Source organism: Zonotrichia albicollis, chromosome 29 (assembly GCF_047830755.1).
Source record: "Zonotrichia albicollis isolate bZonAlb1 chromosome 29, bZonAlb1.hap1, whole genome shotgun sequence".
Taxonomy (NCBI): Eukaryota; Metazoa; Chordata; class Aves; order Passeriformes; family Passerellidae; genus Zonotrichia; species Zonotrichia albicollis.
Genome location: NC_133847.1, coordinates 4,929,749 through 4,953,751, shown reverse-complemented (window position 1 = coordinate 4,953,751; position 24,003 = coordinate 4,929,749). Strand labels below are relative to the sequence as shown.

Here is a 24,003-nt window from a genome sequence, read left to right as displayed (position 1 = left end):
CCTGAGCCCACAGAAAGTTCTGGAAAATCACCTGAGCACGCAGGGATAACAACCAAAGTGTCCAAATGGTTTTTATTCCTCACGAGTGACACGAACCACATGAATTCCACGGAGCCTCGACCAAAAAAAATCACTTTTTTTCCATGATTTTTTCCGTCTCCCCAACGTTCCAGGGGGGCTCCTCATCCCCCAGGAGCCAAAAATTGGATTTAAATCCATTTTGGATTTTAAAAAATTCCCTCTGGTTTCCCCCAGCTGGGATTTTGAGGTGGCTCCAGGAGCTTCTCCCTGCCCAAATCCTGGATTTTTGGATCCAAAGGGGGATTTTGGATTCATTCCACCCCCAGCCCAGCCAGGCTGATCATTGACATGCAATTAAAAAAAAAAATCAAAATAATTCAGAAAAAACTCCTTTAAACACACTAAAAACACCTTCACTCCCTCCCTGCTCACATTCCATGGGAGAAATCCCCATTTTTGCCAGAGTTGCTGAACACTCAAATAGGATTTTCCAGGATTTTTTGGGATTGGGGAAAAAAAACCCCAAAAAATGCCTGGGGGAGGTTCAGCCCTGACTCCCCCGTGGATCCTGGAGAGGGGGAAGCAGCAAAATTCCCAAAAAAATCCCAGATTTGGAGCAAAATCTTCATTCCCAGAGATGGAAAATCCCAGGAATTCCAGAGTGGGGATGAGCAGGGACTCAAACACTTCTTGGAAGTGGCTCCCGAGGGGAAAATTGGGGCAAAAAAAAGAAGAATTTGTTTGGAAATGCTCCAAAAACAAAAAAAAAAAAAAAAAAAATTGGGAATAAAACCCCTCCCCCAGGCAGCAAATCCTGCAGGGATTTGGGAATTTCCCAACAGAATTCTGAGTTCAGCTCTGCTGGGGCTGCCAGGAAAAAAACCCCAAAAAATGAACCTGAAAAAGGGAAAAAAAGGGGAAAAAAGGGAGGGAAATGGGAATTCTCAGGGACATGCAGGTCTCGGGAAGATTTGGGAATTTTTGTGGTTTTTATCCGTTGGAGTTTTGGGTTTTTTTCCCCCTCTTGGACACTTCCAAGTCAAGAATTGGCAACACGGAGGTGGCTCCCAGCTGGAAAAGCAAATTCTGGAATTTCCAGGGGCTGTGGAGAGAGGGAAAACAGGAAATTCACCTGGGGAAAAGGGAATTTCATCAGTTTCTTTTATTTATTATTTATTTATTTATTTATTTATTTATTATTATTTATAGAAAATTTATTTCTATTTACTTTATTTTACTTTAACTTATTTGACTTTATTTCATTATATTTCAAGCTAATTTATTTTCAAATTATTTTCTTTTATTTCAGTTGATTTTCATTTAATTTTTATTTAATTTCAAATTATAATTTCATTTTATTTCAAACAAATTTATTTTAAATTTATTTTTCAATCGAATTTTTGTTTTATTACTATTATTTACTTATTACTATTATAAATATAACACTAATATATTAACCTGTAAAATGACATAATATATATATAATTATTTTACTTATTATTATTTAATTTTTATTATTTTATTTATTTGAAATTTTATTTAAATCCATTTTTATTTTAACTTCTCATTATTTTATATTCAAATAAATACAATAATTTAAATGGCTTCAATTATTTTAATTACAATTATTTTATTCTTATTTCAATGATTTTAATTTTAATTCAATTCATTTCAATTCAATTTTTTCATTCTTTTCCATTCACACATTTTATTTTAAATTTTGATCTAACTTAATATTATTTTATTTATTTTAATATTATTTTATTTATTTATTATTCTAATATTATTTTATTTATTTATTACTTTATTTAATTTAAATAACTTAAATTTAAATTTTTCAGAATTTAAAATAGAAATTTAAAACTGTATTTGACTCAAACTGGTGTTTTCAATTCCTGTATTGAATCAGTCAATCAATCAATAATCAATGGCACTGATCCTGCCCCACCTCACTCCTGATTGATTAGAACTGGAGTTACCAATTCCTGTATTCAATCAATCAATCAATCAATCAATCAATTAATCATCAATGATTGATCCTGCCCCACTTCACTGCTGATTTACTCAAACTGACATTATCAATTCCTGTACTGAATCAATCAATCAATAATCAATAGCCACTGATGCAGGCACCTCAGTCCTGACTGACTCCAACTGGAGTTATCAATTCCCATACTGAATCAATCAATAATCAATCAATAATCAATCAATAACCAATGGCCCTGCTCCTGCCCCACCTCACTCCTGAATTATCAATTCCTGTATTCAATCAATCAATCAATCAATCAATCAATCATCAATGATTGCTCCTGCCCCACCTCACTGCTGACTGATTAGAACTGGATTTATCAATTCCTGTATTGAATCAATCAATCAATAATCAATGAATAACCAATCAATAACCAATGGCCCTGCTCCTGCCCCACCTCACTCCTGAATTATCAATTCCTGTATTCAATCAATCAATCAATCAATCAATCAATCAATCACCAATGCCCCACCTCACTCCTGAGTTATCGATTCCTGTACTGAATCAATCAATCAATCAATCAATAATCAATGATTGCTCCTGCCCCACCTCACTGCTGACTGATTAGAACTGGATTGATCAATTCCTGTATTGAATCAATCAATCAATAATCAATCAATAACCAATAATCAATCCCCACCTCACTCCTGAATTATCGATTCCTGTACTCAATCAATCAATCAATCAATAATCAATGATTGCTCCTGCCCCACCTCACTGCTGACTGATCAGAACTGGATTGATCGATTCCTGCACTGAATCAATCAATCAATAGCCAATCAATAGCCAATAATCGATGCCCACCTCACTCCTGCTGCTCCTCGTTGCTGGCGCTCGGGGTCCGGCTGCGGATTTGGCTGCGCAGCTGCTCAATGAGCTCCGGGTTCTGCTGCTGCATCTGCTGCGCAAACTGCTGGCCCCTGGGGACAGGGACACACGGGGACATTGGGGACAGCAGGGACACACAGGGGACATTGGGGACATCCAGGGGACAGGGACACACACAGGGGACATTGGGGACACACAGGGACAGCAGGGACACACACAGGGACATCAGGGACATTGGGGACAGCAGGGACATTGGGGACAGCAGGGACACACCGGGGACATCAGGGACACCCACAGGGACATCAGGGACATTGGGGGGGACACAGGGACAGCAGGGACACACAGGGACAGCAGGGACATGGGGGACACACAGGGACATTGGGGACAGCAGGGACACACAGAGGACAGCAGGGACACCCACAGGGGACACACATAGGGGACAGCAGGGACACACAGGGACAGCAGGGAACACACAGGGACAGCAGGGACACCCACAGGGGACATTGGGGACAGCAGGGACAGCAGGGACACCCACAGGGACAGCAGGGACACACACACAGGGACAGGGACACACAAGGGACATTGGGGACAGCAGGGACACACAGGGACACCCACAGGGACATGGGGGACACACAGGGGACATGGGGGACACCCACAGGGACACACAGGGGACATCAGGGACACCCACAGGGACAGCAGGGACACACAGGGGACAGCAGGGACATGGGGGACATCAGGGACACACACAGGGGCATTGGGGACACACAGGGGACAGCAGGGACATGGGGGACACACAGGGACATCAGGGACACACGGGGACATCAGGGACATGGGGGACAGCAGGGACACACACAGGGACATGGGGGACACACAGGGACATCAGGGATACCAGGGGGACACACAGGGGACAGCAGGGACACCCACAGGGACATCAGGGACATTGGGGACACCCAGGGACATCAGGGACACACAGGGACAGCAGGGACACACAGGGACATCAGGGACACCCACAGGGACGCACAGGGGACAGCAGGGACACACAGGGACAGCAGGGACATTGGGGATACCTGGACACAGGCAATACCCTGGGACATTCCCAGCCCTGGATCCAGGATTGTCCCCTTGGATTGTCCCCAGCTGCCCCCAATCCTGTTCCCAGCTTGTCCTCAGTTGTTCCCAGTCCTGTCCCCAATTGCCCCCCAACCCTGTCCCCCAGCCCTGTCCCCCAGCTGTCCCAGTCTGTCCCCAGTCCTGTCCCCCAGCCTTGTCCCCAATCCAATCCCCAGCTGTCTCCAGCCCTGTCCCCCAATCCTATCCCCATCCTTGTCCCCCAATCCTATCCCCCAGCCATCCCAGTCTGTCCCAGTCTGTCCCCATCCTGTCCCCAGGTGTCCCCAGTCCTGTCCCCAGTCCTGTCCCCTGCTGTCCTAGGTGTCCCCAATCCTATCCTCCAGCCTTGTCCCCATCTCTGTCCCCAGTCTCATCCCAGTCCTGTCTCCCAGCCCTGTCCTCCAGTCCTATCCCCAGCCATCCCCAGCTGTCCCAGTCTGTCCCCAGGTGTCCCCAGTCTTGTCCCCAGCCCTATCCCCCAGCCATCCCCAGCTGTCCCAGTCTGTCCCCATCCTGTCCCCTGCTGTCCTAGGTGTCCCCAGTCCTGTCCCCAGTGTCCCCAGTCCCAGTCCAGTTCTGCCCCCAAGTTGTCCCCAGCCCTTTCCTCCAGCTGTCCCTCCAGCCTGTCCCCAGCTCTATCCCCAGCCCTGTCCCCCAATCCTGTCCCCCAGCCTTGTCCCCAATCCAATCCCCAGCTGTCCCCAATCCTATCCCCATCCTTGTCCCCCAATCCTATCCCCCAGCTGTCCCCAGCCATCCCAGTCTGTCCCCAGTCTGTCCCCTGCTGTCCTAGGTGTCCCAAGTCCCATCCTCCAGCCTTGTCCCCATCTCTGTCCCCAGCTGTCTCCAGGCTGTCTGTCCCCCAGTCCTGTCCCCCAGCCATCCCCAGCTGTCCCAGTCTGTCCCCATCCTGTCCCCAGTGTCCCCAGTCCCAGTCCAGTTCTGCCCCCAAGTTGTCCCCAGCCCTTTCCTCCAGCTGTCCCTCCAGCCTGTCCCCAGCCCTGTCCCTACGTGTCCCCATCCTTGTCCCCCAATCCTATCCCTCAGCTGTCCCAGTCTGTCCCCAGTCCTGTCCCCAATCCTACCCCCCAGCTGTCCCCAGTCCTGTCCCCTGATGTCCTAGGTGTCCCCAATCCTGTCCCCAATCCTATCCCCAGCTGTCTCCAGGCTGTCTGTCCCCCAGATGTCCCCAGCCCTGTCCCCCAGTCCTATCCCCCAGCCATCCCCAGCCATCCCCAGCTGTCCCAGTCTGTCCCCATCGTGTCCCCAGGTGTCCCCAGCCCTGTCCCCAGTCTCATCCCAGTCCTGTCCCCAGCCCTGTCCCTCAGCCATCCCAGTCTGTCCCCATCCTGTCCCCATCGTGTCCCCTGCTGTCCTAGGTGTCCCCAGTCCTGTCCCCCGGCTGTCTGTCCCCAGTCCTGTCCCCCGGCTGTCTGTCCCCAGCCCTGTCCCCCAGCCATCCCAGTCTGTCCCACCCTGTCCCCCAGCCCTGTCCCCCAGCCATCCCAGTCTGTCCCCATCCTGTCCCCAGGTGTCCCCATTGTGTCCCCAGCTGTCCCCACTCACGCCTGGATCAGGCTGGCCAGGTCGTTGGTGGAGGGGCTGCTCCCGGTCGCTCCCATGGCGTTGTGGCCTCCCGAGATCATCCCCGACATTCTGGGGAGGGAAAAAGGGCTCAAAACCGGGAAAAAATCCCCAAAAAATCACCTGGGGATGGGCGGGAGCAACTTCCCATCCTGGGGATCTCGGAATTCCCTGCAGCAGCTTTTCCTGGGTTGGCTGGAAATAACTAATTAAGCTGAGCAATTAATAAAATTATCATAATAATGTTGATGTTCCCAGATTTATGGAATTCCAGCCCTGCTCTGCCTCCCTGGATTCCCTCCAGGTGGGAATTCCCAATGGCACCACGGAGAGGGAGAAGCCAAAGGGAGCTGAGCGGTCTCATCCCAAAAATCCAAGGATTTGGGGGCTCCAGAGGGTCTCTCCCTCCTGCCACGCTCTGCAGGATTGCTCCGGAATGGATTCAGGAATGAATTTATCCATTTTCTTCAAATATTGGGAACTGCTCCTCACATCCATCCAGGAATGGGAATATTCCCATTTCAACCAAGCTGGGAAATTCCTGAAATCCCATCAAACTGCAGCAGAACCAATTCCAGGGCCATGATCCATCTCCCCCAGGAACAATTTTATTCCAATCCCTCTCCCAGCACTTTCCAGAGCACCCAAACCCCCCAAGCTCAGGGAACTGGTTCTGAGCCCCTCCTCAACATTCCTGGCCCAAATTCCCTCCTGCTCCCACTGGGAAAGGCCAAACCCAGAATTCCAAGAGGGAACAAACCCAGAATTCCAAGAGGGAATAAATAAAAGTGGGATCCAACTCACAGCTGTTGTACTTGGGGGTTGTTCATGAGGTTTGAGGCCTGTGGGGAATAAAAACAACACCCGGGTGAGGCAGCAGGGACGGGGTGGGATCAACCCCAAAGGGAAGGTGGGAATGTTTGGGAATCCAGGAAAAAGGGGAAAATGGCAAAAAGGAGAGCAAAGGCCAAGCCCAGAGCAGAGCAGGCCCTGCCACAGCCTGGGAAAAGCCTGAGGAGAAATTCCCAGCTCTGTGTGAGCTGAAGGGAGCAGCGACAGCTTTCAAACAGCCCCAGGGAGTGGGGAAAGCTTCCAGAGGGGCTCCATCCCAGGGAATCCCACCCAGGGGAGCCCCCAGGGAGCCCCCATCCCAGGGAGCCCCAGGGTCTGCAGTCACCATGCTCATGAAGCCGGGGTTGTTCAGCAATCCGGCCAAGTCGAACCCGCCGGGGCCGCTGGTCTGGAAGGGAGAAACCAGAGCTGCTGTCACTGCCCGTTCCCCATTCCCATCCCTCATTCCCCATTCCCATCCCTCATTCCCCAAACACCATTCCTCATTCCCCATCCCCATTCCCAATTCCCCATTCCTCATTCCCAATTTCCTATTCCTCATTCCCATTGCTCATTCCCATTCCAAAATCCCTTTCCTCATTCCCCATTTCTATTTCCAAACCCCATTCCTCATTCCCATCCCCGTTCCCAATTCCCCATTCCCATTGTTCATTCCCCATTCCTAATTCCGAAACCCCCTTTCCCATTCCTTATTTCCCAAACCCCATTCCTCATTCCCATCCTTCATTCCCCATTCCCATTCCAAAATCCCATTCCTCATTCCCATCCCTGTTCCCAATTCCCCATTCCCCATTCCTAATTCCGAAACCCCATTTCCCATTCCTTATTCCCCAAACCCCATTCCTCATTTCCATCCTTCATTCCCCATTCCCATTGCTCATTCCCATCCCTCATTCCCCAATTTCCATTCCCCATTCCCACTCCAAAACCTCATTCCCAATTCCCCATTCCCATTGCTCATTCCCCATTCCCATTGCTCATTCCCATTCCAAAATCCCTTTCCACATTCCCCATTTCTACTTCCAAACCCCATTCCTCATTGCCCATCCCTGTTCCCAATTCCCCATTCCAAAACCCCATTCCTCATTCCCCATTCCCAATTCTTCATTCCCCATTCCTCATTTCCCATTCCCTACTCCTCACTCCCCATTCCCCATCCTCATTCACAAACCCCATTCCCAATTCCTCATTTCTCATTCTCCATCCCCATTCCCCATTCCAAAACCCCATTCCTCATTCCCATCCCTCATTCTCCATTCCCCAATTTCCATCCCCCATTCCCATTGCTCATTCCCCATTCCCACTCCAAAACCCCATTCCTCATTCCCAAAATCCCATTCCTCATTTCCCATCCCTGTTCCCAATTCCCCATTCCCATCTCTCATTTCCCATTCCCCAATCCCCATTCCAAAACCCCATTCCTCATTCCCCATCCCCATTCCAAATTCTTCATTCTCATTTCCCCATTACCCGCCCCTCATTCCCCATTCCTCCTTTCCCATCCTCATTCCCAAACCCCATTCCCAATTCCTCATTTCTCATTCTCCACCCCCAAACCCCATTCCCAAACCCCATTCCCAATTCTTCATTCCCATTTCCCCATTACCCACCCCTCATTCCCCATTCCTCATTTCCCATTCCCCATTCCCCACTCCCCACTCCCCATTCCCCATTCCTCATTCTCATTCTCCACCCCCATTCCCCATTCCCAATTCCTCATTTCTCATTCTCCACCCCCAAACCCCATTCCCAATTCCTCATTTCTCATCCTCCACCCCCAAACCCCATTCCCAATTCCTCATTTCTCATTCTCCATCCCCATTCCCCATTCCTCATTCCCATCCCCCATTCCCAAATCCCATTCCCCATTCCCAGGGCTGCCAGAGCCAGTGAATCCCAGCAGAGATGGGATTCCATTCCCAGCCTGGCCTTGGGCACTGCCAAGGATTGAGCATCCCCAGCTGCTCTGGGAATTCCATCCCATTCCCTCCCCACCCTCCCAGCCAGGAATTCTTTCCCAAAATCCCACTCAAATCTCCATTTTCCCATTCTAACCCCATTCCCTGTGTCCTGTCCCTCCATCCCTTCTCCCAAATCCCCCTCCAGCTCTCCTGGAACCCCTGGAAGTGACTCCTTGGAGCTTCTCCAACCTTTCCTTGGGACAATCCCAACTTCTCTGGGAATTCCATCCAAAGATTCCTTCCCATTCTCCCACCCAACCCTGCCCTTCTCCTGTCTCTCCAGGCTGTTGGAAAAATCCTTCCCCTTTTTGTTTTTGGAGGATCCCAAATCCAACATTTAAACCCTGACGGGGGGGGAAGAGTCTCTGGAAAATCCCAGAGATTCCTGCTCATCCCCTCAGCTCTGCCCTGGAAAAAAAAACCTTGGAAAAATTAAAATTCCCCTGAAAATGATCCATAAAGGACATTTCAACCCATTCCTCCTGGTTTCTTTTGGGGAAAAAAAGTTTTCTTTGTGTGCAAATCCAGTTATCCCCATCAACATAGAATTAAAAAATAAATTTTCAGGAAATCAAAATTCCAGTCGAAAAGAAAATAAAAAAATCAAAGTTACAGAGGAATTATTTGGTCATTTGTCTTATCTAACTGCTGTTCCACCAACCTCCTAAAAATTTAAAAATGTGAAGTTTTTCTCCACCCTAAAAAGCCAAAATAGCAGGAATTTCATCATGGTGGAACAAACTGATAAAATCCTTGTTCTGGGAAATGAAAATTTTGTGTGCAAAAAAAAAAAACCACCTTTGGTGCAATGGGGGAAAACAAAAAAAAAACCAAAAAAAAGCTGAATTTTGGATAGATTTGATCACAAAAGTGTGGAAATTGCTGTTGCAAAACGCTGCAACCTCAATAAATTCCCAAATCCCACAACTTACTGGACTGGGAGTCTCCTTCATTTTCTGTTCAGCTATTTTGAGGTTGGATTTGTAGGTTTCGTTGTCCGGATCCAACTCCAGAGCTTTTTTGTAATAAACAACGGCTTCTGTGTGTTTGTTTAAGCTGGACAGGGCCAAGCTGGGAAAGAAAAAACAGAAAATTCAAAGTCATAGAAAGGTTTTTTGTCACTTATTTTAATCCAATTGTTGTCCCCCACCAACTTTCTTAGAATTGAAAAATGTGAATTTTTTTTCTCCACCCTAAAAAAACCTAAAACAGCAGGAATTTTTCATAGTGTAACAAATTGATAAAATCCTTGTTCTGGGAAATGAAAATTCCAGCAGGAATGGTGGGAAGAAGATAAAAATCAAAGTCATAGATGGATTTTTTTGGGCACTTTTTAAATCCAGTTATCCCCATCAACTTAGAATAAAGAAATAAATTTTCAGGAAATCAAAATTCCAGTAGAAAAGAAAATAAAAAATCAAAGTTACAGAGGAATTATTTGGTCATTTGTTTTATCCAACTGCTGTCCCCACCAACTTTCTTAGAATTGAAAAACGTGAAATTTTTTCTCCACCCTAAAAGCCAAAACTGCAGAATTTTTTCATGGTGGAACAAATTGATAAAATCCCTGTTCTGGGAACTGAAAATTCCAGCAGGAATGGTGGGAAGAAAATAAAAATCAAAGTCACAAAGGGTTTTTCTTTTTTGGCACTTTTTAAATCCAGTTGTCGCCACCAACTTAGAATTAAGAAATAAATTTTCAGGAAATCAAAATTCCAGCAGAAAAGAAAATAAAAAACCAAAGTTACAGAGGAATCTTTTGGTCACTTGTTTTATCCAACTGCTGTCCCCACCAACTTTCTTAGAATTAAAAAATATTAATTTTTCTCCACCCTAAAAAGCCGAAACTGCAGGAATTGTTTCATGGTGGACCAAATGGATAAAATCTTTGTTCTGGGGAGTGCAGGGCTGCAGAATTCCAAAATTCCAAAAACCAAAGAGGAATTTTTTGGTCACTTGTCTTATCCAACCATTGTCTCACCAACCTCCTAAAAATTGAAAAACGTGAAATTTTTTCTCCACCCTAAAAAGCCGAAACAGCAGGAAATTTTTCATGGTGGACCAAATGGATAAAATCTTTGTTCTGGGGTTTGCAGGAATGCAGAATTCCCAAGGAAAGGTGGAAATAAAAATCAAAGTGGAATTTTTTTGTCACTTGTGTTATCCAACCATTGAGTCACCAACCTCCTAAACATTGAAAAATGTGAATTTTTCTCCACCCTAAAAAGCCGAAACCGCAGGAATTTTTTCATGGTGGACCAAACTGATAAAATCTTTGTTCTGGGGTTTGCAGGGCTGCAGAATTCCCAAGGAAAGGTGGAAATAAAAATCAAAGTCATAGATGGGTTTGTTTTTTTGGCACTTTTTAAATCCAGTTGTCCCCATCAACTTTCTTAGAATTGAAAAACGTGAATTTTTCTCCACCCTATAAAGCCGAAACTGCAGAATTTTTTCATGGTGAACCAAACGGATAAAATCTTTGTTCTGGGGTTTGCAGGGCTGCAGAATTCCCAAGGAAAAGTGGAAATAAAAATCAAAGAGGAATTTTTTGGTCACTTGTCTTATCCAACCATTGTCTCACCAACTTCCTAAAAATTGAAAAACGTGAATTTTTCTCCACCCTAAAAAGCCGAAACTGCAGGAATTTTTTCATGGTGGACCAAACGGATAAAATCTTTGTTCTGGGGTGTGCTGGGATGCAGAATTCCCAAGGAAAGGTGGAAAGAAAATAAAAACCAAAGAGGAATTTTTTGGTCTCTTGTCTTATCCAACCATTGTCTCACCAACCTCCTAAAAATTGAAAAATGTGAATTTTTCTCCACCCTAAAAAGCCGAAACTGCAGGAATTTTTTCATGGTGTAACAAACTGATAAAATCTTTGTTCTGGGGTGTGCTGGGCTGCAGAATTCCCAAGGAAAAGTGTGAATAAAAATCAAAGTCATGGTTTTTTTGGGGGCACTTTTTAAATCCAGTGGTCCCCATCAACTTTCTTAGAATTGAAAAACGTGAAATTTTTTCTCCACCCTAAAAAGCCGAAACTGCAGGAATTTTTTCATGGTGGACCAAACGGATAAAATCTTTGTTCTGGGGTTTGCAGAATTCCCAAGGAAAGGTGGAAATAAAAATCAAAGTAATGTGTTTTTTTTGGGGCACTTTTTAAATCCAGTGGTCCCCATCAACTCTCTTAGAATTGAAAAACGTGAAATTTTTTCTCCACCCTAAAAAGCTGAAACAGCAGGAAATTTTTCATGGTGGACCAAATGGATAAAATCTTTGTTCTGGGGTTTGCAGAATTCCCAAGGAAAGGTGGAAAGAAAATAAAAACCAAAGAGGAATTTTTTTGTCACTTGTCTTATCCAACCATTATCTCACCAACCTCCTAAAAATTGAAAAACGTGAATTTTTCTCTACCCTAAAAAGCCGAAACTGCAGAATTTTTTCATTGTGAACCAAATGGACAAAATCTTTGTTCTGGGGTTTGCAGGGCTGCAGAATTCCAAAATTCCAAAAACCAAAGAGGAATTTTTTGGTCATTTGTCTTATCCAACCATTGTCTCACCAACCTCCTAAAAATTGAAAAATGTGAATTTTTCTCCACCCTATAAAGCCGAAACTGCAGGAATTTTTTCATGGCGGACCAAACGGATAAAATCTTTGTTCTGGGGTGTGCTGGGATGCAGAATTCCCAAGGAAAGGTGGAAATAAAAATCAGAGTCATAGATGGGGTGTTTTTTTTGGCACTTTTTAAATCCAGTTGTCCCCATCAACTTTCTTAGAATTGAAAAACGTGAAATTTTTTCTCCACCCTAAAAAGCCGAAACTGCAGGAATTTTTTCATTGTGAACCAAACTGATAAAATCTTTGTTCTGGGGAGTGCAGGGCTGCAGAATTCCCAAGGAAAGGTGGAAATAAAAATCAAAGTGGAATTTTTTTGTCACCTGTCTTATCTAACCATTGTCTCACCAACCTCCTAAAAATTGAAAAATGTGAATTTTTGTCCACCCTATAAAGCCGAAACTGCAGAATTTTTTCATGGTGTAACAAACGGATAAAATCTTTGTTCTGGGGTTTGCAGGGATGCAGAATTCCCAAGGAAAGGTGGAAATAAAAATCAGAGTCATAGATGGGGGGTTTTTTTGGCACTTTTTAAATCCAGTGGTCCCCATCAACTTTCTTAAAATTCACGTTTTTCAATTCTTCTCCACCCTAAAAAGCTGAAACAGCAGGAAATTTTTCATGGTGGACCAAATGGATAAAATCCTTGTTCTGGGGTTTGCAGGGATGCAGAATTCCCAAGGAAAGGTGGAAATAAAAATCAAAGTGGAATTTTTTTGTCACCTGTCTTATCCAACCATTGACTCACCAACCTCCTAAAAATTGAAAAACGTGAAATTTTTTTCTCCACCCTAAAAAGCTGAAACTGTAGGAATTTTTTCATGGTGCACCAAATGGATAAAATCCCTGTTCTGGGGTGTGCAGGGATGCAGAATTCCCAAGGAAAGGTGGAAATAAAAATCAAAGTGGAATTTTTTTGTCACCTGTCTTGTCCAACCATTGTCTCACCAACCTCCTAAAAATTGAAAAACGTGAAATTTTTTCTCCACCCTATAAAGCCGAAACTGCAGGAATTTTTTCATGGTGTAACAAACGGATAAAATCTTTGTTCTGGGGAGTGCAGGGCTGCAGAATTCCCAAGGAAAGGTGGAAATAAAAATCAAAGTAATGTGTTTTTTTTGGGCACTTTTTAAATCCAGTTGTCCCCATCAACTTTCTTAGAATTGAAAAATGTGAATTTTTCTCCACCCTATAAAGCCAAAACTGCAGAATTTTTTCATGGTGGACCAAATGGATAAAATCTTTGTTCTGGGGAGTGCAGGAATGCAGAATTCCAAAATTCCAAAAACCAAAGAGGAATTATTTGGTCATTTGTCTTATCTAACTGCTGTTCCACCAACCTCCTAAAAATTTAAAAATGTGAAATTTTTTGTCCACCCTATAAAGCCAAAACTGCAGAATTTTTTCATGGTGGACCAAACGGATAAAATCTTTGTTCCAGGGGCTGCAGAATTCCCAAGGAAAGGTGGAAATAAAAATCAAAGTGGAATTTTTTGGTCACTTGTCTTATCCAACCATTGACTCACCAACTTCCTAAAAATTGAAAAATGTGAATTTTTGTCCACCCTATAAAGCCGAAACTGCAGAATTTTTTCATGGTGTAGCAAACTGATAAAATCTTTGTTCTGGGGTGTGCAGGGCTGCAGAATTCCCAAGGAAAGGTAGAAATAAAAATCAAAGTCATAGATGGGGTTTTTTTCTGGCACTTTTTAAATCCAGTGGTCCCCATCAACTCTCTTAGAATTGAAAAATGTGAATTTTTCTCCACCCTAAAAAGCCGAAACTGCAGGAATTTTTTCATGGTGGACCAAACGGATAAAATCTTTGTTCTGGGGTTTGCAGGGCTGCAGAATTCCCAAGGAAAGGTGGGAATTGGCCCAGGAGGAGGCTGCTCACCCCATCCTGCCGTAGGCTTTGCTGTAGCTGGGGTCGATGCCGATGGCTCGCTCGCAGTCCCGCACGGCTCCCGCGTAATTCCCCAGCTTGCTGTAGGCAGCAGCTCTGGAAAAAACGGGAAAAATCCACAATCTCCTGCATTGCCAAGCAAATTGGGTTCTGTTTGTTATCTGGATGGCAGTTTTCCTTATCTCTTCCACAACATCTGCTGATAAGAGGCTGTTGAATGTTGCTGCATGGGTGATAAGAGCTGCAGCATCCCATTGGGAGATGTGAGGCCAGAGGGAGGAGCCAAGCATTCCTGCCTGGATAGAATCCTGAGATTTCAAATATTCCCACAATCTGAGATTTCAAACATTCCTACCTGGATATAATCCTGAGATTTCAAACATTCCTACCTGGAAAGATTCTGAGATTTCAAATATTCCTGCCTGGATAGAATATGAGATTTCAAACATTCCCACCTCGATATAATCTGAGATTTTAAACATTCCTACCTGGATATAATCTGAGATTTCAAACATTATTACCTGGGTTATAATCTGAGATTTCAAACATTCCTACCTGGATATAATCTGAGATTTCAAACATTCCTACCTGGATATAATCTGAGATTTCAAACATTCCTACCTGGATAGAATATGAGATTTTAAACATTCCTGCCTGGATAGAATCTGGAGATTTCAAACATTCCCACCTGGAAAGATTCTGAGATTTCAAACATTCCTACCTGGATATAATCCTGAGATTTCAAACATTCCCACCTGGAAAGATTCTGAGATTTCAAACATTCCTACCTGGATATAATCCTGAGATTTCAAACATTCCTACCCTGGATATAAACTGGAGATTTAAAACATTCCCACAATCTGAGGTTTCAAACATTCCTTCCTGGATACAATCTAGAGATTTCAAACATTCCTACTTGGAAAGATTCTGAGATTTTAAACATTCCTACCTGGATATAATCCTGAGATTTCAAACATTCCCACAATCTGAGATTTCAAACATTCCCACCTGGATAGAATCTAAGATTTCAAACATTCCTACCTGGATAGAATCTGAGATTTCAAACATTCCTACCCTGGATATAATCCTGAGATTTCAAATATTTCTACCTGGAGAGATTCTGAGATTTCAAACATTCCTACCTGGATAGAATCTGAGATTTCAAATATTCCTACCTGGATATAATCCTGAGATTTCAAACATTCCTACCTGGATGTAATCTGAGATTTCAAACATTCCCACAATCTGAGATTTCAAACATTCCTGCCTGGATACAATTTGAAATTTCAAACATTCCTACCCTGGATACAATCTGAGATTTCAAACATTCCTACAGTCTGAGATTTCAAGCATTCCTACCTGGATATAATCAAATTAAAGTTCAAAATCTGTTTCATCCCGGAATTGCAGAGAGACACAAAAACCTCCCTCCTTCCACTGCTCATTCTGCACACACAACTCCCTTCCCTCTCCACGAGGAGCCTCCAGCTCCTCATCCCACCCTGAATTCCCAGCAAATCCCACTGTGCATGGAAGCAGATCCCATTCCATGGCATCCCTCGTTGATAAAGGTCTGATAAAGGTAATTTGCACACCCACATCCCACCCAGAGATCCCAGGATGCACCAAAACACGGCACAATCCCACAACGAGCAAGAAACTGTTCAAAAACTCCACATGATCGTTTAAAAAATGGGATTTTTGGGCCTCCAGCTGCTCATTCCACCCTGAATTCCCAGCACATCCCACTGTGCATGGAAGCAGATCCTATTCCCTGGATCCCTCATCTCTCCAGCATCTGATAAAAGTTCATTTCCACACCCAGAGATCCCAAACCACGGCATGATCCCACAATGAGCAAGAAACTGTTCCAAAACTCCACAGGATTGCTCCAAAAATGGGATTTTTGGGCATTCTTGAGCAGGGGGAGCTGCTCAGTACCTGTTGCAGAAATAAACGGCGTTGGCTGGGTTTAACTCGATGGCTTTCCCATAAAAAGACACAGCAGCCTCGAAGTTTTCTGCCTTCATTTGGTCATTTCCTGATGGGAAAAAAATGGGAAAAAAAAAAACTGGGATAAACCAAAGCAAAGGGCTGGATCCACGGAAATAGCACAGGGGAGAGGTTTGTCAGTGTGGGGATTGCTGGCTGGAAATTCCCCCATTCCCAATCCTGAATCCCAAAAACCACCCCAGGTGCTGCACCCACACCCATCCCATTTTTTTTCCCCAGGAAAAAGAGCAGGAAGGATGGATGCTCTGCTCCAAACCCCACAGGATTTTTGGGATAAAAATACCACTGATCCAACAGCAAAACCTCCCCACATTCCTATAGGCCAAGGGGAGCAGGAGGCAGGAAGAGAAAAGAAAAGAGAGAAAAGAGAGAGAAGAGAGAAAAGAGAGAGAAGAGAGAAAAGAGAGAAAAGAGAGAAAAGAGAGAAAAGAGAAGAGAGAAGAGAAGAGAGAAGAGAAGAGAGAAGAGAAGAGAGAAGAGAAGAGAAAAGAGAAGAGAAAAGAGAAGAGAAAAGAGAAGAGAAAAGAGAAGAGAAAAGAGAAGAGAAAAGAGAAGAGAAAAGAGAAGAGAAAAGAGAAGAGAAAAGAGAAGAGAAAAGAGAAGAGAAAAGAGAAAAGAAAAGAAAAGAAAAGAGAAAAGAAAAGAGAAAAGAAAAGAGAAAAGAAAAGAGAAAAGAAAAGAGAAAAGAGAAAAGAAAAGAGAAAAGAGAAAAGAAAGAGAAGAGAGAAGAGAAAAGAAAAGAGAAAAGAGAAAAGAAAAGAGAAAAGAAAAGAGAAAAGAGAAAAGAAAAGAGAAAAGAAAAGAGAAAAGAAAAGAGAAAAGAAAAGAGAAAAAAGAAAGAGAAGAGAAAAGAGAAAAGAAAGAGAAGAAAGAAGAGAAAAGAAAGAGAAGAGAGAAGAGAAAAGAAAAGAGGAAGGAAAAGAGAAAAGAGAAAAGAGAAAAGAGAAGAGAAAAGAGAAAAGAGAAAAGAGAAGAGAAAAGAGAAGAGAAAAGAGAAGAGAAAAGAGAAAAAAATAGAAAAAAAAATAGAAAAAAAAATAGAAAAAAATAGAAAAAAAATTAGAAAAAAAATTAGAAAAAAAATAGAAAACATTCCCTTTTTTCCTCCAATTCCAGGTGCCAGGAAATTGAGATTTAATCCCAATTAGCACCAAACCCTCGTTATCCAGCAGCTCCAGGGGTTTGGTACCTTCAGTCTTGAGCCTTTCAGCCTCAGCCACGTCATCTTCTGAGGGGGTGACGGGCTCCGAGCTCGTCCTGGAGCGCTCCAGCTCCTTCCAAGGAGAGGCACAAGCTGAGCTGAGCATTCCCACAATTCCCACCAATTTTCCCAGCCCAAAACGTTCCCCTCCCACACTCTCTGAGGGGAGCAGCAGCCTCCTGGAAAATCCAGAAGAATTCAGGGAAAAGGGAACAAACATCCCAGGGCTCTCTCACTCACCTTCCCTGCCACGGCTTCAAATATTTCGGGGAGGGTCTGGGACACAGCCAGGCTTTGGTCTTCCATGGAGACCCCAAATGCTGTTTCCAGGCACTGGATGGCCACTGGAGAAGGAGAATCAGGTCATTAATTAATAAATATTCATCTCTCAAAAAAAAACAGGAAAAAAACCTCAATGGGATTTTTGGGCTGTATTTCCAAATTTTGCCAAAATTCAGAGCTGGGCAAACCTTCCCTCTAGATATCCTGGATGAATCCAGTCCCAGTTCCCATCCTCTGAGGGATTCTCCCTCATCTTTTAAAAAATCAGGAAAAAACCTCAATATTTCCCCCACACCAGATGGGATTTTTGGGCTGTATTTCCAAATTTTGCCAAAATTCAGAGCTGGGCAAAGCTTCCCTCTGGGTATCCTGGATGGAGTCAGTCCTGATTCCCATTCCCTGAGGGATTCTTCCTCACCTCTCAAAAAAAAAAATCAAGAAAAAATCCTAATATTTCCCCCTCACCAGATGGGATTTTTTGGGCTGTATTTTCAAATTTTGCAAAAAACTCAGAGCTGGGCAAAGCTTCCCTCTGGGTATCCTGTATGGAGTCAGTCCCAATTCCCATACTCTGAAGGATTCTTCCTCATCTCTCAAAAAAAAACCAGGAAAAAATCCAAATATTTCCCCCCACACCAGATGGGATTTTTGGGGCTGTATTTTCAAATTTTGCCAAAACTCAGAGCTGGGCAAAGCCTCCCTCTGGGTATCCTGGATGGAGCCAGTCCCAAATTCCCATTCCCTGAGGGATTCTCCCTCATCTTTTAAAAAATCAGGAAAAAACCCCAATATTTCCCCCTCACCAGATGGGATTTTTGGGGCTGTATTTCCAAATTTTGCCAAAATTCAGAGCTGGGCAAAGCTTCCCTCTGGATCTCCTGGATGGAGTCAGTCCCAATTCCCATCCTCTGAGGGATTCTTCCTCATCTTTTAAAAAACCAGGAAAAAATTCCAATATTTCCCCCACACCGGATGGGATTTTTAGGCTTTTTGTATTTTGTATTTGTATTTGGGATTTTTGTATTTTCAAATTTTGCCAAAATTCAGAGCTGGGCAAAACTTCCCTCTGGGTATCCTGTATGGAGTCAGTCCCAATTCCCATCCCTTGAGGGATTCTCCCTCATCTTTTAAAAAATCAGGAAAAAACCCCAATATTTCCACCACACCAGATGGGATTTTTGGGCTGTATCCTCAGATTTTTCAAAACTCAGAGCTGGGCAAAGCTTCCCTGTGGATCTCCTGTATGGAGTCAGTCCCAGTTCCCATCCCTTGAGGGATTCTCCCTTATCTCTCAAGAAATATATGAAAAAAACCCCAATATTTCCTCCACACCGGATGGGATTTTTGGGCTTTTTGTATTTTGTATTTGGGATTTTTGTATTTTCCAATTTTGCCAAAATTCAGAGCTGGGCAAAGCTTCCCTCTAGATATCCTGGATGAATCCAGTCCCAGTTCCCATCCTCTGAGGGATTCTCCCTCATCTTTTAAAAAATCAGGAAAAAACCTCAATATTTCCCCCACACCAGATGGGATTTTTGGGCTGTATTTCCAAATTTTGCCAAAATTCAGAGCTGGGCAAAGCTTCCCTCTGGGTATCCTGGATGGAGTCAGTCCTGATTCCCATTCCCTGAGGGATTCTCCCTCATCTCTCAAAAAAAAAAAACAGGAAAAAAACCCAATATTTCCCCCACACCGGATGGGATTTTTGGGGCTGTATTTCCAAATTTTGCCAAAATTCAGAGCTGGGCAAAGCTTCCCTCTGGGTATCCTGGATGGAGCCAGTCCCAATTCCCATCCTCTGAGGGATTCTCCCTCATCTCTAAAGAAATATATGAAAAAAACCCCAATATTTCCCCCACACCAGATGGGATTTTTGGGCTGTATCCTCAGATTTTTCATAACTCAGAGCTGGGCAAAGCTTCCCTCTGGGTATCCTGGATGGAGTTAGTCCTGATTCCCAATCCCTGAGGGATTCTCCCTCATCTTTTAAAAAATCAGGAAAAAAACCCAATATTTCCCCCTCACCGGATGGGATTTTCGGACTTTTTGTATTTTGTATTTGGGATTTTTGTATTTTCAAATTTTGCAAAAAATTCAGAGCTGGGCAAAGCTTCCCTCTGGATCTCCTGGATGGAGCCAGTCCCAGTTCCCATCCCTTGAGGGATTCTCCCTCATCTCTCAAAAAATACATTAAAAAAACCCCAATATTTCCCCCTCACCAGATGGGATTTTTGGGCTGTATCCTCAGATTTTTCATAACTCAGAGCTGGGCAAAGCTTCCCTCTGGATCTCCTGTATGGAGTCAGTCCCAAATTCCCATTCCCTGAGGGATTTTTCCTCATCTCTCAAAAAAAAAACCAGGAAAAAAACCCAATATTTTCCCCACACCAGATGGGATTTTTGGGCTGTATTTCCAAATTTTGCCAAAATTCAGAGCTGGGCAAAGCTTCCCACTGGGTATCCTGGATGAATCCAGTCCCAGTTCCCATCCCTTGAGGGATTCTCCCTCATCTTTTAAAAAACCAGGAAAAAATCCCAATATTTCCCCCACACCAGATGGGATTTTTGGGCTGTATCCTCAGATTTTTCATAACTCAGAGCTGGGCAAAGCTTCCCTCTGGGTATCCTGGATGGATCCAGTCCCAATTCCCATTCCCTGAGGGATTCTCCCTCACCTCTCAAAAAAAAAAATCAGGAAAAAATCCTAATATTTCCCCTCACACCGGATGGGATTTTTGGGCTGTAATTTCAAATTTCGCAAAAAATTCAGAGCTGGGCAAAGCTTCCCTCTGGGTATCCTGGATGGAGCCAGTCCCAATTCCCATCCCTTGAGGGATTCTCCCTCATCTTTTAAAAAATCAGGAAAGAAACCCAATATTTCCCCTCATACCGGATGGGATTTTTGGGCTGTATTTCCAAATTTTGCCAAAATTCAGAGCTGGGCAAAGCTTCCCACTGGATCTCCTGGATGAATCCAGTCCCAGTTCCCATCCCTTGAGGGATTCTCCCTCATCTTTTAAAAAACCAGGAAAAAATTCCAATATTTCCCCCACACCAGATGGGATTTTTGGGCTGTATCCTCAGATTTTTCAAAACTCAGAGCTGGGCAAAGCTTCCCTCTGGGTATCCTGGATGGAGTCAGTCCTGATTCCCATTCCCTGAGGGATTCTTCCTCATCTCTCAAAAAAAAAAAAAAAAACAGGAAAAAAACCCAATATTTCCCCCACACCGGATGGGATTTTTGGGCTGTAATTTCAAATTCTGCAAAAAATTCAGAGCTGGGGAAAGCTTCCCTCTGGGTATCCTGGATGGAGCCAGTCCCAAATTCCCACTCCCTGAAGGATTCCTGGGGTTGGAAGTGAATCAGGCTGGGGCTGCTGTAGCATTTCCACATCTGGGGAATGTGGGAATGGCCCAAAATTCCAAATATTCCCCTCACTCTGGGAACCCTGAGCCACCTCCTCCCTCCTCAGGCTTGGGAAGCTGCTCCCAGGGAAAAACAGAGCCTTCCTGCCACATTTTTCATCCCAAAAAATATCCCACTCCCAGCAATGTCCCCCCACCCCACAGCCACGCTCCTTTCACCACAACAAACCCAGGGCTAAACCTTAATCCCCTTAAGGAAACCTTTTAAGATCCCTGGCCCTTTAAAAAGGTCTGGAAAAAGAACCTTGAGGAATGATATTTTGGGCAGCAAAAGAGGAGAAACAACTCCAGGAGCACAAAAAGTTTCCCTGGAGCCACAGAATTCTCATTTCCCATCCCCACAGAGCGCTCCCAGCTTGGCCTGGGTGAACCCTCTGAGTCTCCAAGCAGGGATCAGGGAGGATTCTGAGCCCAGGTACATCCAGCTAAGCTGCTCTTGGCAGAGATCAGAGGCCACACAAGCCACCAGCATCCCCTGGATAAATCCCAAAAGGAAAAAAAAAAAAATCAACCCCAAAATTCCAGCGAGGTTCGGCAGCGGGAGCAGCCCGGCCAAGCCAGGGGTAGAAAATCGGGGAAAAAAAGTGAAATTCTCCCAAATTTTGGCCTGACAAGAGGCAGATCCACCCACCTTCCAAACTCTCCTGAGCATCTGGGGACATGCTCCCGTTCTGGAGCTGGGTGTGCAGGAACTGGATGATGGAGAAGGCCAGACGCTTCTGGTCTGCCATGCTGGGCTCCACCGCTCCTGGCTTCCCAAAAAATCCTGCACAGACACAAACCGGCCATTGAAACACCAAAAGGGAAAAGGGTTCTGCTGCTGCTGCCCCCTCAGGGAGGTGCTGAGGAGGTCAGGATGGATTTGGAGTTGGTAGGAACTCCAGAATATTCTTGGTTTTCTTGAGGAATTCTCCAGGTTTGGATTCGCCCTCTGCTTGGCACAACCACGCCAAGGGAAGCACCCAGGGGTGCTGAAATCCCTGGAACCCACCAGGAATAAAAACCTCCCAATTTTCCTGCTCCTGAAACCAGAGCCAGGACCAGGAGGAATTTGGTGGCGCCAAACTAGATCCAGGAGCAGGAGGAATTTGGTGGCCCTAAACCAAAACCAAGGAGGAATTTGGCAGTCCCAGAGCCAGGAGCAGGAGGAATTTAGGAGGAATTTGGTGGCCCCAAAGCAGAGTAAAGGAGGAATTTGGTAGCCCCAAAGCAGAGCCAGGAGCAGGAAGAATTTAGGAAGAATTTGGTGGCCAAAGCAGAGGCAGGAGCAGGAGGAATTTAGGAGGAGTTTGATGGCCCTAAAGGAAAATCAAGGAGGATTTTGGCGGCCCCAAAGCAGAGCCAGGAGGAATTCAGGAGGAATTTGGTGGCCCTAAACCAGAGCCAAGGAGGTATTTGGTGGCCCCAAACTACATCCAGGAGCAGGAGGAATTCAAGAGGACTTTGGAAGCCCCAAACCAGAACCAGGAGAAGTTTAGGAGGAATTTGGTGGCCCCAAACCAGAACCAAGAGCAGGAGAAATTCAGGAGGAATTTGGTGGCCCTAAAGGAAAACCAAGGAGGATTTTGGTGGCCCCAAACCAGAGTAAAGGAGGAATTTGGTAGCCCCAAAGCAGAGCCAGGAGCAGGAAGAATTTAGGAAGAATTTGGTGGCCAAAGCAGAGCCAGGAGCAGGAGGAATTTAGGAGGAGTTTGATGGCCCTAAAGGAAAATCAAGGAGGATTTTGGCGGCCCCAAAGCAGAGCCAGGAGGAATTCAGGAGGAATTTGGTGGCCCCAAACCAGAGTAAAGGAGGAATTTGGTGGCCCCAAACCAGAGCCAGGAGCAGGAGGAACTTGGTGGCCAAAAGAGAGCCAAGAGCAGGAGGAATTTGGTGGCCCTAAACCAAAACCAAGGAGGAATTTGGCAGCCCCAGAGGCAGGAGCAGGAGGAATTCAGGAGGAGTTTGGTGGCCCTAAACCAGAGCCAAAGACGTATTTGGTGGCCCCAAACTAGATCCAGGAGCAGGAGGAATTCAGGAGGACTTTGGCAGCTCCAAAGCAGAACCAGGAGAAGTTTAGGAGGAATTTGGTGGCCCCAAACCAGAGTAAAGGTGGAATTTGGTAGCCCCAAAGCAGAGCCAGGAGCAGGAGGAATTTAGGAGGAGTTTGATGGCCCTAAAGGAAAATCAAGGAGGATTTTGGTGGCCCCAAAGCAGAGCCATGAGGAGTTTAGGAGGAATTTGGTGGCCCCAAAGCAGAGCCAGGAGCAGGAGGAATTTAGGAGGAGTTTGGTGGCCCTAAAGGAAAACCAAGGAGGATTTTGGTGGCCCCAAAGCAGTGCCAGGAGGAGTTGGGCAGCCCGGGCAGTGCCAGCCCGTCCTGGCAGGGCACAGGGAGGGAAATCCCAAAGCACGGAGAGCCCAACCAGCACCAGCCGGGGCTGGGAATCCCCAGAGCAAACTCTCCGCACTTTAACTGGGTTTGTAGCACAGCCAGGCTCAGTTAACGGAGATCCCGAGCTCCGTTTAACGCGAGCCCACCGGAGCTGAGCCGGTCCCGTCCGCCCGGAGCAGCACCGGGCCCGCCCGGCTCCCGTTCCCCGGCAGCCCCCGGACACACCGGGCAGAGAGGGGAAGGCGCCGCTCCCCGGTGTCCCCAAAGCCCCGCGAGCACCGCCCGGACCCTGCCCCGGTGGAAACAACCGGGGATCCCCGGTTACCGGTGCGCTCACCGTGACCGGGACGGGTGACCCCCGAGCCTGGCACCGGCAGCACCGGAGACATACAAGTCCCAACGGAGGGCACAGCCCGCTCCTGGTACGTCCCGTCCCGTCCTGTCCGGTCCCGCCCCCCCAGGCCCCGGTGCACCCGGTACCCCCCGGTGCAGCTGCCCCCATGCGGAACAGAACGGTGGGCAGCACAGCCCGGCACCAGCGGGCCCGGAGGCGGAGGGGTCCTGGCGGCGAGCCGCTCCCGGTGCCCCCGTCCCGCTCCCGGTGTCCCCCGGTCCCCCCGCGCTCACCGGACACTCGCCTGGGCCGGGCGCGCTCCCGCACTGCGCATGCGCCGCGCCCGCCGCGCGCCGGCTCCGCCGCGGCCCCGCCCCTCCCAATAGCACAAGAATGGGCGTGGCCTATGGAGGAAGCCCCGCCCATACCGGTACCATAGAGATGCTGCGTTGTCACGGCAACGCGCGG

General features: G+C 45.8%; 1 protein-coding gene across 2 annotated transcripts; it reads right to left on the bottom strand.

Annotated features, from left to right (window-relative positions):
- Positions 1-46: 46 nt before the first annotated feature.
- On the bottom strand, positions 47-23,976 carry SGTA (small glutamine rich tetratricopeptide repeat co-chaperone alpha). Of its 2 annotated transcripts, none has more exons than XM_074529012.1 (12): positions 23,840-23,976; positions 21,459-21,593; positions 17,360-17,463; positions 17,108-17,192; positions 15,847-15,946; positions 13,897-14,001; positions 9,318-9,456; positions 6,750-6,812; positions 6,377-6,414; positions 5,555-5,644; positions 2,855-2,970; positions 47-1,123 (listed from the first exon to the last, which is right to left on the bottom strand). In XM_074529012.1, exons 2-11 carry the CDS (start codon positions 21,556-21,558, stop codon positions 2,856-2,858), a joined length of 939 nt encoding a protein of 312 aa, XP_074385113.1. In that variant the 5' UTR covers positions 21,559-21,593; positions 23,840-23,976; the 3' UTR covers positions 47-1,123; position 2,855. The 2 variants fall into 2 exon arrangements, with proteins under 2 accessions (XP_074385113.1, XP_074385112.1); XM_074529011.1 differs by having other exon boundaries at positions 23,829-23,950.
- Between the last annotated feature and the right edge of the window lie 27 nt (positions 23,977-24,003).

What these genes read in the sequence shown, in the direction of transcription:
- SGTA (XM_074529012.1), bottom strand. Translation starts at nt 21,558, where the DNA reads ATGGCAGACCAGAAGCGTCTGGCCTTCTCCATCATCCAGTTCCTGCAC. An exon ending in TTGAAGCCGTGGCAGGGAAG is followed by an intron (nt 17,193 to 17,359) that starts GTGAGTGAGAGA and finishes TCTCCTTGGAAG; the next exon opens with GAGCTGGAGCGCTCCAGGAC. An exon ending in ACCCCGGCTTCATGAGCATG is followed by an intron (nt 6,415 to 6,749) that starts GTGACTGCAGAC and finishes TATTCCCCACAG; the next exon opens with GCCTCAAACCTCATGAACAA.